The sequence below is a fragment of the Haliotis rufescens genome, unplaced genomic scaffold (genome assembly GCF_023055435.1).
Source record: "Haliotis rufescens isolate VD_foot unplaced genomic scaffold, xgHalRufe1.0.p SCAF_5, whole genome shotgun sequence".
NCBI lineage: Eukaryota > Metazoa > Mollusca > Gastropoda > Lepetellida > Haliotidae > Haliotis > Haliotis rufescens.
In genome coordinates, this window is record NW_025964223.1 from 51,003,434 (window position 1) to 51,020,440 (window position 17,007).

Genomic DNA, 17,007 nt, shown 5'->3' on the forward strand with positions numbered 1-17,007 from the left:
TTTCAAAAAATATTTCGTTGATTGATCCCTGTAATTGACATCAAACATTTGACGATTGAAGCTTCAAAGTGGACACTGCTGTGTTGGGGCAGGTAGGTTTTGGGTTTTATCTTTTCTCAGCAGCATTCAGTTATATCATGGGAGCGAAATATTGGAAACATCTTAACGCGAAGCAGGGTTTAGGCGTTTTTCACTTTGGTCAACCCCAGGACCATGGGTTTTGTGCTCACAAACCAAAAATCAGATAGGCTGTATGAGGCGTTTCAACCAGTCACTAGTTGATACCGGATTTGTTCTTTGTAGTACCACACACACCATCTTGACTTCGGACAGGGATTTACAACATTATCTTTAGTTTGTGAAGGATATTCCAAAGACACATTTGGTTGATTATGCTTTCTGTTTTCACTCGTAAGCATTTGCACGTCATGCTCTTATCAATTCATAATTCAGGTGAGTCTTGTGGCTCCTTTTCTGAAGTGATGACACAGACCAATATTCTTTCAAATAGTTTTAATGAAACCAGAAAGCAAAGAAAGGAAAATAGATCTTTCAGATCATATGCTTCAAAATGAAAATTTCTTCATTACAAGGTACAATTTAGGAGGTTAGTTGTTGGCACATAACGCGACTGAGGCCAATACTAGATCGTCGCAAAATATCCAATCATGTCTTGACTGACACTCCAAGTAAGCATAACCTGTTTTTTGTTTACATTCATCAAGGTTATTGATGCCTTCTTGGGTATCCTACCTCTTTGCAACTGGTTTCAATTCTGGCTAAAAGCACTGTATTTGATAAGAAGTGGAAATATAGGTGTGTCAAGAGCTGGTTTAGTTGCAGCATTCACTTGTGAGTTACGTGCCATGTCAACATAGAGGGAACCACTGAAATATGATGCCACATTTGCCTGTGGAAATACAATTATGCATTTATAAAATATGTTGCATGCATTGAAGACGCAAGCGCATATATGTGTATGCAGGAAAAAGCTACATCTATAAGGTAACGAATAGATGCAGGTTATTCATACAAATTAACACTGGATAATGAAAGTGGATTGGGTTTGTCTTTTGTGCTCAGGAGAAATGAGTTAGTGGCATAGTGTTTTCAAGAACACCCAATCACTCATCACAATAAAGGCAACACATTCTTATTACCTAATGTTTAAAATTTTACACGGCTGAGCTACAATATTTGACACATAGAATACAAATTGAAGGGCATCTGCCGGAAATCCAGAAATTGTTAAATGTATTTTGTGTTTCCCTTACTCTAAATTAAATTTAACCTATCAAGCATTGTTCACAATAAAAAAATGAAAAGAGAAATGGGCCGCGATGGCCTCACACCAGTTCGCTCTCGAGCATCACCTGCTCCTCACGTAGCGGCTCACTTTGTGTCTCTGACTGGTCACGTGGAGGAAGATTCGTGTAACGGGAGACAACTCCTACGACCAGGCAATCACTAGCCACATTTACCATGGTGCGAAATCTATCTCTGGAGAAAGAGAATGAGAGAGTGTTTATGAGAGAGTAAATATCGTTTATGCCTTAGTAGACAGTTTTCCAATGTAACAAAGGGATGTGTATATCATCGAGTCTATGCCAGGCAAACCAGTTGAACATAATAATATATCATGTATTGCGAATACTGAAACAGTTTGATTCATCAACAGAATGAAGTAGAATGAAGTCATACAATCTCTGAGATCTATCGAAAAAATAATTTTTCCCTCAAGTTATACGAGATCTTACATATATAGAATTTTCTTTAGTTACACTCAAGGAAACCAGTAACTGTTCCCCCTCTATTCACATCAATATGCTCACTTTAAGGGTTCGCAGTTACAATTAGATTAAACGTAGTTATTGTCTATAGTGATATTAAAGTGAGGAACTCACAACAGCCATTCTACAGTGATCAGGAACGAGACGCCTCGATCCGGGAGTCCAACAGATTTAAGGACAAGCAGCAGGACAGCTAAACCCGCACCTGGCACACCAGCAGTTCCAACACTGCTGAGAATAGCTGTTAAACTGGAACAAATATTTCGATGTTTTAACTGTTGCAATTATGACATCTCAAATGACTAATATTATGTATAGTACTTCTCAAGCGGACTGTTGTTATCCCCCGCCGCGCGAAAGCGCGAAGCGGGGTATATAGTATTCACGACCGTCCGTACGTCCGTCCGTCCGTCCGTACGTCCCACCTGTTTGTTGCCGCGATATCTCAAGAACTAAACACTGGATTGTCTTCATATTTGGAACTATGGTGTATATACAGACTCCGCAGACACCAGTCGGTTTTGGTGACCTTGACCCCATTTTCAAGGTCACAGCAGGCATATCTGCTTTTGGAGTTGGAAAACGGTGTTGCCGCGATATCTCAAGAACTAAACACTGGATTGTCTTCATATTTGGAACTATGGTGTATATACAGACTCCGCAGACACCAGTCGGTTTTGGTGACCTTGATCCCATTTTCAAGGTCACAGCAGACAAATCTGCTTTTAGAGTTGGAAAACGGTGTTGCCGCGATATCTCAAGAACTAAACACTGGATTGTCTTCATATTTGGAACTATGGTGTATATACAGACTCCGCAGACACCAGTCGGTTTTGGTGACCTTGATCCCATTTTCAAGGTCACAGCAGACAAATCTGCTTTTAGAGTTGGAAAACGGTGTTGCCGCGATATCTCAAGAACTAAACACTGGATTGTCTTCATATTTGGAACTATGGTGTATATACAGACTCCGCAGACACCAGTCGGTTTTGGTGACCTTGATCCCATTTTAAAGGTCACAGCAGGCAAATCTGCTTTTGGAGTTAGAAAACGGTGTTGCCGCGATATCTCAAGAACTAATCGCTGGATTGTCTTCATATTTGGAACTATGGTGTATATACAGACACCGCATACACCTGTCAGATTTAGTGACCTTGACCCCATTTTCAAGGTCACAGCAGGCAAATCTGTTTTTGGAGTTGGAAAACGGTGTTGCCACAATATCTCAAGAACTAATCGCTGGATTGTCTTCATATTTGGTAGTATGGTGTACAGGCGGGGGATATTTCGTCACTCTGTGACAAATACTTGTTTGTTCACTTTTCACCATTTACCTTGGAACTAACTGTTTCAGATCATCAACATACCTTACAAGTATTACATCTCCAAATGACAGGCTGACTCCATTGTACTGTGCTATGAACACAGGCCCAATGGCAGCATACACAGCACCGGCGTCCATGTTGACTGTGGGAGTCAGGATGGTAGAGGTGGAAGCTATGTGGCTTATGCGGCTTATCGTGCCATATGAATGTCAATATGGACTATTACTATGATAAAGAAGACACCAAAAGACGTTTGGTAAATAAAACAACTTTCAAACTTTTGTCAGTGTAACAGGGGCATGAACATACCTAACAATTATTACATCTCCAAATGACAGGCTGACTCCATTGTACTGTGCTATGAACACAGGCCCAATGGCAGCATACACAGCACCGGCGTCCATGTTGACTGTGACTCCTACTGGGAGGACGAAACGGGAAATACGTGTGTCTATCTTCATCCGCTCCTCGACGCACTGCATCGTCACCGGCAGCGTGGCAGCGCTGCAAGCAGACAAAGTAATTATGTACATGAGGCTGAGACTCACGTTCGATACAAGTCCTTTTCTGATCAGTGCACACTACCTTGCAATTGAATTATAGATCTGCATTTCCCTTTGAAGTTTTGTCATGGGGGATGCTGTGCTTCAGATGTTATTTCACAGATACGTTTATAAACAACAGAGGCATTCAAAACCTTGAGCAACAGTAAACATTGCACAATTAATATATGTTCCGCATGAAAACAATATGTGGACATGTAAACCCCCCTATAGTGAATGTACGAGGGAAATTTAAACAAAATAACCCAGCACCACACCACATGCTATACATGATGACAGTTCACATAACAACTGGTGTCATCACCGTTTGATAGTGATTCATACACACACGCTTATATGGTCGGAATCGCACAATCGGTATTGGATGTGGACGGGGTTTAGTCGCCTTTAATTACATGCTTAAGAATATATGATGACAACTGACTTTACAAGTATTGGAGCACATTATACAATACTGGTACTTAGTAATGTGAAAGCATGTGACCAAGTAATTGTCACATGCACAGTGGGTTCACTGATAAGTCAAGAAAATAATATTCTGGCAATAATCGCCCAAACAATTGAACTGTTTTGCGAATAAATATACCAAATATGATGAGCAAATGCATCCATTGTTTCACATAATAAACATGTGCCTGCACATACATCAACGATTCGAATAGAGGCTATTACTTGTTAAGATGACAAAATAATGAGGATGATGTTCTATGTCCACTGGCAAGATATGGTACCAATTTTCACTGATTGAAATGCCACCGACATTTGGTATCGTATGATGTAAATCTCAATTTTCATACCGGTAGAGTTTGCCTTACCTCAGACACTGACTACGATGTAACCATGATTTACAAAGACATCAAAGCTGACTTTGGACTCATCTTGATGACATTTTTTTCAAAGTGCCTCGTCCAAGGAAAGGTAAGTACACAGTTTAGTGACAAATATTTAATACTTTCTGAGAAAGTGTAATCACAACCTCTTATGCCCAATACATTCGCATTGTAGACATGAGAAACATAACCGGCAGAAATGGAGGCAGTCAAATTCAGATAAAACCATAGCCATGTAACTGAAACCGAGTTAAGATGTAGCTGGGGAAGTTATACCTGGAGGCAGTAGCAAAGGCTGTCAGCAGAGCTTGTATTACTTTGAGGTATATGGCAAATGGGTTTTTTCTTGTCAGGATGAAATACAAGCCTGGAAGGACCACCAGTGAATGGATTGCCAATCCGGCCAACTCAGTTGCAATGTAGATAGCCAGTGTTTGTCCAGTCTCCGTCATGTCAGTTGTGGACATTATCTGGCCCATGATGAGAAACAGTATGCCAAGTGGTGAATACCTGGAGCATAAAAAATGGACATGGACAAGCATGGACATTCATTGCTGCCACATTGGCAGTTTGCATCCTCGCTTAAACCTTTTCTAAATAAATAATGTACTATCACCAATTTTGTATGTATGTTACTTTTCCCGGGACCAAATGAAAAATATGATTGACCTGTATATTTACAGATAAATCCGAAAACCTTTAAATGATACTGTGCCACATGAAGAACATATCAGGTGTGAAAGGTTACATGTAATGTTGAGATGTCAGTTGAAGTTGAGTCTACTCACCACATAACAAGTCTGATCATTTTTAGGGTGATGGTATTAATGACAGTAAAGAACTCTGTCACCACTGTTCCACTACGACCGAGTTGGCTGAGAGTCACACCAAAAACAATGCAGTACATAAGTACTCCTGTAAGGAGAATATTAGGGAATTAAAGAACATCACACATAATACCCATGATATACCCATGACAAACTATATTGTCAGACATTTACTGATTTCCGAATGGCCGTCCATGTGCACATTCATTGAGAAAGGATAAAACAGGATTTGATTTGGATCTAAACATTAGTGTAGCTGGTTAAACTTAGGTCACGGCTACTGTCAATATATACATTTCAATCAATGCAACCCTTCCCCACCGACAGTATAGTGAGGAAATGTTCAGCACGAGGTAGTGCGGGTCATTCATTCTGTACAATCGGCACATGCACGTATTAATAAAAGAGACGATCCCGACTATAACATGAGCAAGGGGTAATGAATCACTATCAAATATTGATGACACCATTTCTTTGCGACTCCGTGAAGATCCGGGGTAGAATAGGTCTCCAGCAACCCATGCTTGCCGTAAAAGGCGACTATGTTTGTCGTAAACGGGATCGGGTGGTCAGGCTCGCTGACTTGGTTGATGCATGTCATCGATCCCAATTGCGTGTATCGATGCGCATGATGTCAGTCACTGGATTGTCTGGTCCAGACTCGATTATTTACAGACCGCCGTCATATAGCTGGAATATTGCTGAGTGCGGCGTTAAACAACAAACCAACCAACCAAATCTCAAGTTCACAGTTTTCGTATCAGTTGTGTTCAGTTTGAGATTGCCCTTCAGATGCCTTCAAATTAGTAGTGACCTCCTGGCCACCAGCCTTGATCACGTCCGGGGTCACAGCCTTTGCCTCGCTCGAAGCACTTTTTGTTTCCATTTCGGAACTGGTTTTCTTTGTCGTTAATTTGACCCCCTTAATTATAGGTGAGGTGAGGTGAAATAGGGTTTAACGTCGCGTCCCTTAATTAGAGGGTTTGAAGTCAAGACTTTGGATTAATCTCTTTAAAGCCAAAATAAGGTTTAGAAATGAAAAGGGCTTTTGAAACCTAAGGTTTGAAATGAAATGTTTCTAAACCCAGGCTTTGAATTACGGCAGCTAAATATATAGGTGTGTTGTTTCAAAATCTGGACTTCGACGGGGTGTTTCATAATCTGGGTTTTGAAGTTTAGCCAGTAACCAATTACTTCAGCAATCTAGGTTTATGGAGCCTCACACATTGCCGACCAATATGCTGATATGTTTATAAAGTGGAAATAATTCCATGTCGACAGCGACAAATATATCTCTCAATTTCCAGAATAGTTACTTTTAAGTGCAACAAAATACTTCATTTAAAATTGAATTGTGAGCAAACAAAAAGGAGTTCCAGCCGTGTCAAAATATTTTTATGATAATGATATGTTCCTGTTATTAAATGTAAAAGTAAATGGTTAGACATTGGTGGCATGCAACTTTCCATGACATTCTCCAATGTGCACTTCTGCATTCCACTTCCCAAAGGCGGATTTTGGACTCTCTGTACATGTTGTTTGATCATTAAGAATACCTAAGATATTTACACCATCAACCAGTTGTGTTTTTCTTGTTGAGGATAGTTGATTCGTCATGTTGACTTCTGTAGAATTTCCAGTATCATTCAAGAAATCAGAACTGTAGCTGCCACCATCCTCTGTCCCTGTCACGGTGCTTGAGTGTTGGGATGTTGCAGCAACTATGTTGTCTGGCACTATGTTCCTAAAGAATAATGTATGAGTGAACGTGGTTTGGAATTGATTTCAATGTTTACACCGTAGAATATGTTCATGGTGTGAGAAGCAAGACCAACCAGCTTCAAGGATAAGAAACTTAACAAATACACGTATATGGAACGATTACATTCACAATTCTAACGTTACCAGCACATGCATTGGCCCTCCTTAAATGTTGTATTCAAACCAAGATGTTGCATCAAAGAACTCGTGGATGTATTTCTGGGACAGATTTATCCCACAGAGCATGTTTGGTCTAATGATCATTCTCACAACTAAAGTAGGTATGTTGGAATGAATGATTTTTGTTAGGTACAGATTTTGTAATGGACCATGTGATATATACGTATAGTCCTTCTATGTATTAAGTAAGAAAAAACTAGCACAACACTAAAATAGCATTCTTTGTCAGATATTTGTTCAACTTGCAAAAAAAGCAAATGTATACATATATGTCTGAAATAACACATACACTTGTTCTTTAGTGAACATCTTCAGTATACATGTGACATGCACCTATTTCTCGTAAATATCTTACCTTAACAAGTGCAAAAAAATATCAATTGTTGACGTCATGGCGTTGTTGTGTGATATATAGGCTGTTGACGAGTCTGAGTATGCTCCAGGTTTGATGGTCAGGACTACTGTCAAGCCAACCACTGTTGCCACAATAGAGGTACTTGCGTAATAAACCATAGACAGTACACCTATCCTTCCGGCAGATGATCCTTTCATATCCCCAAGACCTTTGAGACAGCATTGGATTCACTTCATAGTTATACAGATATAGTTTACATCGCAAAAAGAGCTTTTATATTATATATTATATCAAATCAGTGTTAAACATGTGATGCTTGCAAAAGGAACTAGCAAAGACATATTGCTGAGACGTACACGTTACATTAAATGTATGATGAAACATATATACATTTAAAATAACTGTTTACAAGGGAAACGCAGGTAAACACGCATGTGACTTTATCGTTTCTTGCAATTGTAAGAGTTAATGTGTAAGTAAATTTGGTTTATCGTTGCTTAGAAAAGTAGTGCAAGTATTTCAGTATGTGTCACTAACATGGGAGGAATGCCTTTGTCACGTAGATATTAAACGTATATTGCTTTCGTGAAACGTTTATGTAAGGAGAATCATTGTGAATCAAGGATCCCTAACGACCTCCATCTGATTCCAGCGCCCAATCAGAGACGCAATTCTGCAGAGGATGAATCACATAGATTTCTACATAACGGTATCAGGTCCTAGGAATAATACGCTCACTGGCCATGCCATGAATATTTTCCATGTAATAACCCTTTACAATTCTTAGCTGTATGGGAAACAGCTCCGGTTGGAAACATTGAGGGATAGCCGTATTATGTAAACAATTTATCTTATGGTCTCTTTTCCCCCTTTCATCCTATAACGATGACAAGAACGTAGAAACATCACCTGTAATGATACTAGCTATTATCAGAGGCAGCATCAGCATCTTCAGCATACGAAGGAAAAGCTCTCCAGGAAACTGCACAAGATGAATAGTGTCAGAGGACGGCTTGAGGGGCCGGCACACCATCCCAGCAACAATTCCCAGTACAACAGCGAGAAGTGTAGAGATGAGGAGAATGTTGTGCCGGAGGAACTGAAGGACCTTCATCTGCCATAAGACCAAAAGAATGGTTATACATTTATCAACATACCGATTGTAAATAGATGACGTTTTGTCTTTAAGTACGACAACTCCGGTGCTCACTGTGCACGAATCGTCAAAACTCATTTCAAGCAGCACAACATCCATAGAATACCATGGTCAGCAATAAGCCCAGACCCTACCCCTATTGAAGACGCTTAGGGCATGAAAGGGAGACGTGTGCGTCAAGGTCATAGGCTTCCGACCATGTTGACTGAACTTGGCAGGACGCTGCAAGAAGAGTGGGTAGACTCCCTAAATCGCCATTGGGAGACTCATACGCTGTATGCCTCTTCGAGTGAAAATGAATGTTTGACAAATCGTGGTGGTATAACCCACAACTGATCCAAGATTTCCCATCTTACCCCCATCGTCCTTCAAGCTCGCTGGCAGCCATAACATCTACTGTTATACTTGACTACCGGCTTTAACGTGTCGTAAATTCGTTTATTGTTATCATACAACTATTACCAGAAACTAATATCTGTGAATATCCCCCCCTTTGACCGGAAATGTTTTAATGGTGTAAGTGGAGGAAAAGGTTGTTCAGTTGTAGTTATTTTGTAAATTGTCATTCAAGGACTATAGCAAAAGTAAGCACCTCAATATACACGTAATTCGTACGCAATTCGCATTAGTAAAACTTTTCTGTCTCTGAATTTTGCAGATGACAGATGCTCTCAGCTGGAGTGGTGTGAGTGAGTGAGTGAGTGAGTTGGGTTAAACGCCGCTTTCAACTGTTACAGTATTCCAGTTTTATCGCGGCGTGTCAGCTTAATGCTATAGGAAAGCCCGAAGAAATGCAAGTCTGAGACGTTTACCGCTTTGGCGAAACCCACGAGCATGGGGGTGGTGCAGATATATATAGAAACATAATAGCGGCGAACCGGGATTCGAACCCACAATCGTAGATTTCTGGCGTGCCCAAGGGACGCAACTCTGCACAGCCTTAGACGACTGGGCAACCTGTGCCCCCTCATCTGGACCGGAGGAGCTCGACCATTTTAACCATCTTATATTATAAACTACGCGACAAAAGACAGTTTAGGTTGGCATTTTGTAATTTTCCTAAAAACCGCCATAACTAGTGGAAAGTGGGTATGAGGAATATGACTGCCCAGGAACAGGTACAAAAAAACAACCACCCGAACGCGCCACCTTTGACGGCGCTCGTGCGGTGACCAAAAAATGGTGAAACGGGTTTCCCACCTATGGCATAAACTGCACGTACATGTTAGCTGTTTAAATGCATTCGTCTGCAGGGTATAACCACACGTGATGAAAACACACAAAAGAAATGCCACGTCTGTCACATGAGCAGAGAAAGAGAGAGTCATCGGTATGGCCGAAATGGGGGCAACACAGGTCCAAATTGTCAGAAGGTTTGGTTGTACACAATTGACAGTAGCCAGGCTGATTCAACGGTACAGACTGACAGGGAGGACACAGAACAGGCCTAGAAGCGGACGACCCCGAGTGACAACACCACTGGAAGACGGTCAGATACGGCTCATTCACCTTCGAAACAGACGGCGACGGCAGCAACAGCGTTGGGACATCCCATTAGCCAACGTACAGTACTACGACGACTCCGTGCTGCTGGAATCCGAGCGTATCGTCCTTTCCGAGGAATGGTCGTGACTGCTCAACTTCGACGCCTGAGACTGCGATGGGCGAGGCAGGTTCGACGCTGGCAAGTGCGAAAATGGCGTCGAGTGTTGTGTACTGATGAAAGTCGGTTTAACTTGTTTCGAAATGACGGCAGAGAACGAATTTATCGACGCAGAGGGGAACGTTTGGCTCCGGCGTGTATCCATTCCATTCGGCGGGGGAGGTGTCATGGTATGAGGCGGTATTTGTGGAGATCAGAAGACTGATTTGGTGATACAACAGAGAAACCGGAACGCTGTGCAGTACAGAGACCAAATGTTGCAGCCAGTTGTGCTTCCGTTCTTACAAAACCAACAGCAGGGGACATTGTTTCATCACGACAATGCCAGGTCCCATACTGCAAGACTGACTCGGAACTTTCTAAACCAGCAGAACGTTGACGTTTTGCCCTTGCCTGCCCACTCACCCTATAATGAATCCTATTGAACATCTGAGGGACCATCTTGACAGACAGACATCTTAGAGCACGTCATCAACCTCCCGTCAACAGACATGAATTGGCCCTGAGAGACGAGTGGCAACGGATTCCAGTCCACGTCATCAGAAGACTGACGTCATCGATGAGGCGGCGTATCACAGCATGCATTGAGGCAGCTGGATGTCATACACGCTATAGAAGGCAACTGTGTCGACAATGAACTTGTAGTGTGTCTGACAATTTTTTGGTGACATTTCAGACAACTTTTGAAAATGAAATTTCTTACCCCACCATTGTTTACCTTGAGCTAACATTACCTGTGATTGCACAATTTCATTCAAACTATGGTTGATCAATCATTTGTTACCCCTCCCTAGATTATATTATAATTCACAAAACCTCTTCTTGTTATTTTTTTCTCGTTCATCGAACTCGACCTATACTTTCTTTTGCCGCCCAGTTTATATCCTTAACAATACGAAGGTGTTATCATGATATGCTTTTCAGTGATCCAATCATATACTTTTCACCACTTTTGTCGCTAGAATTTTGCCTGTTACACCAGATGGAATCCGTTTCGGATGGATTATTCTCTGTTGATGACATTCTGGCAGAATTATCATTATTTCATGTTTATATTCTTTATCTAGTGCCAAATGGAACCAAACAGAAGCAGTGATGATTGCTATTTCGTGAAAAATGTCAGCATGTGTGCTTTGTTACACTACGGAAACTTGTTATGCATTCTATGCTTTTAATACTGAGTTTCGGAGATGTGTTGGACGTTTAATGAATTGTCACAGTTTATGTCTCTATCAGATTCATGAGCATGCCGACAACCAGTATTATGATGGCTAGCAAACAGACACTCCCGTGATATTACATAAATAAGACCACCTCCGTGGTCTAGTGGTAGAGCGTCCGTCCGGAGAGCGAAAGGTCCGCGTCATACCAAAAGACGTTAAGAAATGGTACTTATTCTTACCCTGTCTGGCTCGGCATTAACACACACACACACACACACACACACACACACACACACACACACACACACACACGTGCATGCACGTCGCTATATAAGTGCAATAATCTTGGACGCGACGTTAAACCCCATTTCACCCCACCTATCAATTACCAAAGATCATTAACAAATGAATCTTCGCGGGGAGAAAAGTAAGTTGTATGTTACACGCAGAATACAATAATGACCACCCGATCCAATAAAGTCGCCTTGTCCGAAAACACGAAGTCAAGAGGGGGAATAACTAAAACATCCACAAGTATATGTTCATTAAGACCTTGGTAACGCGTGGTCCTGAATAGTGGCAATATCGGGGCAGTGTCCCATGCTTGTCGTAGAATCCGTTGGGGTGGATAAAGCGTGTGACTTGCCTGATGTTGCAATTCTGTGTCACTCCTCATGCAGTTCTCTTTCACTGTAACTTGGCAACACTCGGTCATAATATCGATATGCTGCTGCATTAGACATCATTCTCTCCTGAGTTTAGTTTAACGCCTATTTGAACATTATTGCACTTATATCACGACATGTCGGCTTAATGTTCGGGGAAAGCTGGAAGTGATGGTAGGTCAAAGCAGGTCTTGGGGCTATACCACTGTGGTGAAATCCACGAGCACTGATATATATGTGGTGCACAAAAACGTTGATACATTAGCGGGGCGAATCTGGATTCCAACCCGAATTGCGGCGCCATAGAAGGCTAGGCCACCCGTGCCTCCAGCACATATGTGATCATATACATAGGACAAATCATTGTATGATTCCAACTATATGGTAAGCATGTGTCCATGAATCTCTATCCATTCCCGACCATGCCAAATGGGAAAGCGGTGTTGTACTGGTTGCAACTTTAAAGCTAAATACAGGTCAGTCAAATTTACGTACCATGACACAATCAGAATGCTTATTTTAAAGATATGGTTGGAAACACGCTCCTCTGAGACGTCATTTGGATAATGTGAGAGGTTCTTTTGACACCCGTTGTAATATATTCTTGTTTTCTGACCACGTCTTGGTCCCAAGCTAATGCTGGAGTATAAAATAGTATTCTTTTGTCTATGTTATCATTATGGTTATTGTGCCACCTACCTCAATAAGGGCAGTATGTACGGCAACACCACAGAAGAAATATCTTCTTTTGTGACGAGAAAACACCAAACAGGCAAGCCATTCTCTTTTGAGGTAATGTAATGAAAACACGAAAATTACTGACGTGTTACCCAATACAATCTTCACATCAAATTAGAATTTGATAAAAACTGATAGATCCCACTGATATGAAAGCATAAGTTACGGAAGAATATCATGTTGTAATATTCTGGAATGGATTCGTACACGAACATAGTGTCGTGACTATGTGGATGAAAATGTTAATATACATGCATACTGTTTGCATGTTATTAATTGATATGTAGCACAAACAAGAGGCCATAATCCACGTTAACCATGCCTAGATCAAAGGATTCAGACTTATGTGTTGTTAAATCTTAAGTCTAACAGTCTAACGTTACCGGATGATAATACCTGTGCTGTGCTGGCGAAAAAGGTGTGATACAAGAAAGGCACCATTTGTATATTTCACACATTATACAGAGAAAAGACCAAAAAGTTTTAAATGTATGTATTTCCACTCAATCCATTTACTTATAGATACGGGCGAAAGTCTCACCCACCTGATCTCATCTCACCTTGTTATACTTGAATTTTTGAGGTCTGAGGCATGAACTATCTGGAGCTGCGCTGTTACAAGCGACTGGCATTTGATCCTGAAGGGGGCTAAATTGTACACATGATTTAGCACATTATCGAGGTTGGGCAAAGTCACGTTGCGGGGACATCGAGCTGTGTGAGCGTGTTTGTCAGGCTGTTAAAATAGCTTCCGATTTGCTGATATGATGTTACATACCAATTGCACCAATGGACTGTTGGACGTCAGTCATTTGTATCTACAATATAACCACACCAAATCTACAAGAGCCAACCTATTGATTCAACTATGATCTATGGACATATGGTCACTCAAATCAACTGAACACAGTGGGACCTCATGTTTCATGGTTACCTGAAATGCTATATTAAAGATATCAAAAAAGAATTCAAACGATGACAGACAGCCGTCAAATTGACGAGTGACGTGGTAATTGTTCAAAGGAACGCGGTGAATGAATGGACAATCAACTATGACATCCATGACATTAACATTGACTCATGATAGATGACATATCCTCCAAGAGATCTTGATTAGTTAGTCACATGCCGAAAATAACATTGATTCTGAGTTTGAACTTTTGTTTCTTGATGTGGTTTGCCTGCAGACAGGACTACTTGCCCCCCAATTCATGGAATGTGTCTCGATTTAGACAATTGTATGTTTCGCTAAAGCCAAATTAGATCAAGTCGATTGTAAAAGTATCCCATTGTTTAAACTTTTTTGAAATACGAGAACTACGAAATGCGGCAGGAAATCAGGTAGTATATCAGATGCTAAGATGAACGATTAGAAAATTCCCAGCAAATGACGAATACACTGAAAACATTACATCAACGATCTAATTAAGGCCAAAGTCGCAAGTTGCATGTGCTTTTGAAACATTTTTTAACCTTACTTTTCTGTCAGGAATAGGGATATTTAATGTTTTCTTCTTTAAATATAGCATCTTCGTGACGATCTCGTTAAAATAGTTGAGACGTGAGTGAAAATGTTTGAGAGAACACCATTGTGAAATGTGGCTAGGAAAATAGTATGTGTTGCCATAAAGATGACTAGGGCTAATAATGTGTTAGGAAATTTGTTATTTAAGCATGACAGTAAGGTGAGGTGAAATTGGGTTTAACGTCGCGTCCAAGATTATTGCACTTATATAGCGACGTGCATGCACGTGTATGTGTGTGTGTGGCTGCTTGTACTAGTCCGGACTGATGCCGATTTATAGTGCTAGCTCACTGAGATACCATGCCGCAGTTTAACATGAATATCCCACTCAGACACAGTATACTGACTCCGAGCCGACCAGTCCTTGTTTTAGCCCCTTAATGCCGAGCGCCAGACAGGGTAACAACAAGTACAATCTTTTAACGTCTTTTTGTATGACGCGGCCCGGGATCGAACACCGGACCTTCCGCTCTCCGGGCGGACGCTCTACCACAAGACCACGGAGGCGGTCCATGACAGTAAGTTTAGAACTTACGCAAAATATATTTGAACCCATATTCCTGAAGATGTTAATTGGATTTGTTCAAACTTCGTATATTTGTCCTATCCGTCTAGATCTCGGATTGCATAGGTTAAGCATGAAATGAACACTAACAGTTGCACATGTGACCTCTACTGTCACCTCAATTATAATTGTTTTCCAGAACAATTATTATTCTCAAACAGGTTTTAAAAAACACAATTGTATAGTTTTCAATAAAGAGATGTCAGATCATTCTGGTAAATGAACACTAACACTAAGGTGGAAGTGTAGCCCATAGTGCTACTATATTATAACACAAGGTGTTACATTTGCATCTACTAGTGACCGTTTGCCTAATATCACTTGTGTTGAAAGTGGGGCAATTGGTACGCTTTTGAAAACCAGTTTTAAGATATTTGTGTAGCCAAAATCGTAACACCTCTAATATGAAGCCGTCACTTAAGTATGGTGAAGGTAAATGATTTATGTATATTTCATCGAAAACATTTTACAATTAGTTTCAACAAGAAACGGTGTTTGTTTGAAAAACACTGAAGCAACCTCTCTATTCATAACTAAGGTTTCAACCTCTGCATGACTTTGTCATTCAGGCGAATTTCCGTCAGTTAGTCACTAGGTACCGCGATTTTAGTATTGAGATAACAAGTTTCATGAAATTATACCGAGAAGTGTCTTCTCAAGATTTGTAACAAGATTTAATGTACCAGAATGACCTTCGAGTGACCTTTCTGTGACCTTCACCCTGATATAAAATAAATAACAATGTCTTCAGAAACAAATTAGGCATGTACTAACACTATCTCAGCGAACAGAGAAAAAATGTGAATAATGCGGCCTCTGCGTGACCTTGGCCTTCAAACGGCACTGGGCTCGCAACCTCAGTGTAAAGGTTGCAATATGAACCCCTAGTGATTCAGTGACACCAACAGTTGCGGATGGTGTTTAAAGTTACACTAAGAATTAGGTGAACACTTGGGGTTGTAACAATGCTTCAAGTTGTTGGAATTCACCGAGGGGTACCTAATATGTTAATATGTGACTCAGTCAGTGATTTCAGACTTATGAACAGGGTCCAAACAGGGTCCAGACACAAAACGTTAATAATCGGTCCTTCACAGGTTTCAGTTAATCAGAAAACAAGCTTCAAGAAATCGAGCCGAAACAGCCAAACAAGCCGCTGTTTATCAGCCAGCAGGCCACCTGAGTTGAAGTTACTAATCCGACGATTAGAAAGGGTACCTTTGCAGGTAAACTTCATGATCGATGACTAGATGTCGTACCACCGTTAACAAAACAAAATATTGCAACCAGACGCCAACGGTGATTAAAGCTTAGAAAGTGTGATTTAATGGTGTAAGTGGAGGAATAGGTCGTTCAGTTGTAGTTTGGAAATGTTTTAGTCAAGAACAAAGCCATATGATGTCTGATTTGTTTGGTTCATACACGTACTTCGTACGCAATTCGCATAAGTAAAACGCTTCTGTCTCTGAATTTCGCAGATGACAGGTGCTCTCACCTGGAGTGGAGTGAGTGAGTGGGTTGGGTTTAACGCCGCTTTCAACAGTATTCCAGTTTTATCGCGGCATGTGAGCTAATTGTGGGAGGAAAGCCCGAGGTGATGCAAGTCTGAAATGTTTACCACTTTGGTGAAACCCACGAGCACGGGAATGGTGCAGACCGGAATTCGAACCCACAATCATAGATTTCTGGCGTGCCCAAGGGATCCAACTGTGCACAGCGAATCGAGGCGCCTAAGACGACTGGGCCACCCGTGCCCCCTCATCTGGACTGGAGGAGGTCGTCCATTTTAACCATCTTTTATTATATATCCTTAACAATACGAAAGTGTTATCATGAAATGCTTTTCAGTGATCCTTTCATATAAGTTTCACCACTTTTGTCGCTAGTATTTTGCCTGTTAC

General features: G+C 41.0%; 1 protein-coding gene across 1 annotated transcript; it reads right to left on the bottom strand.

Moving 5' to 3' along the window:
* Positions 1 to 498: 498 nt before the first annotated feature.
* Positions 499 to 13,651, bottom strand: LOC124127549 (excitatory amino acid transporter-like). The gene is made up of 9 exons (XM_046490947.2): positions 13,577 to 13,651; positions 8,541 to 8,745; positions 7,632 to 7,839; positions 6,892 to 7,079; positions 5,297 to 5,423; positions 4,785 to 5,018; positions 3,425 to 3,619; positions 1,905 to 2,039; positions 499 to 1,500 (listed from the first exon to the last, which is right to left on the bottom strand). The coding sequence occupies exons 1-9, from the start codon at positions 13,646 to 13,648 to the stop codon at positions 1,347 to 1,349; spliced, it is 1,518 nt and encodes a 505-aa protein (XP_046346903.2). The 5' UTR covers positions 13,649 to 13,651; the 3' UTR covers positions 499 to 1,346.
* Between the last annotated feature and the right edge of the window lie 3,356 nt (positions 13,652 to 17,007).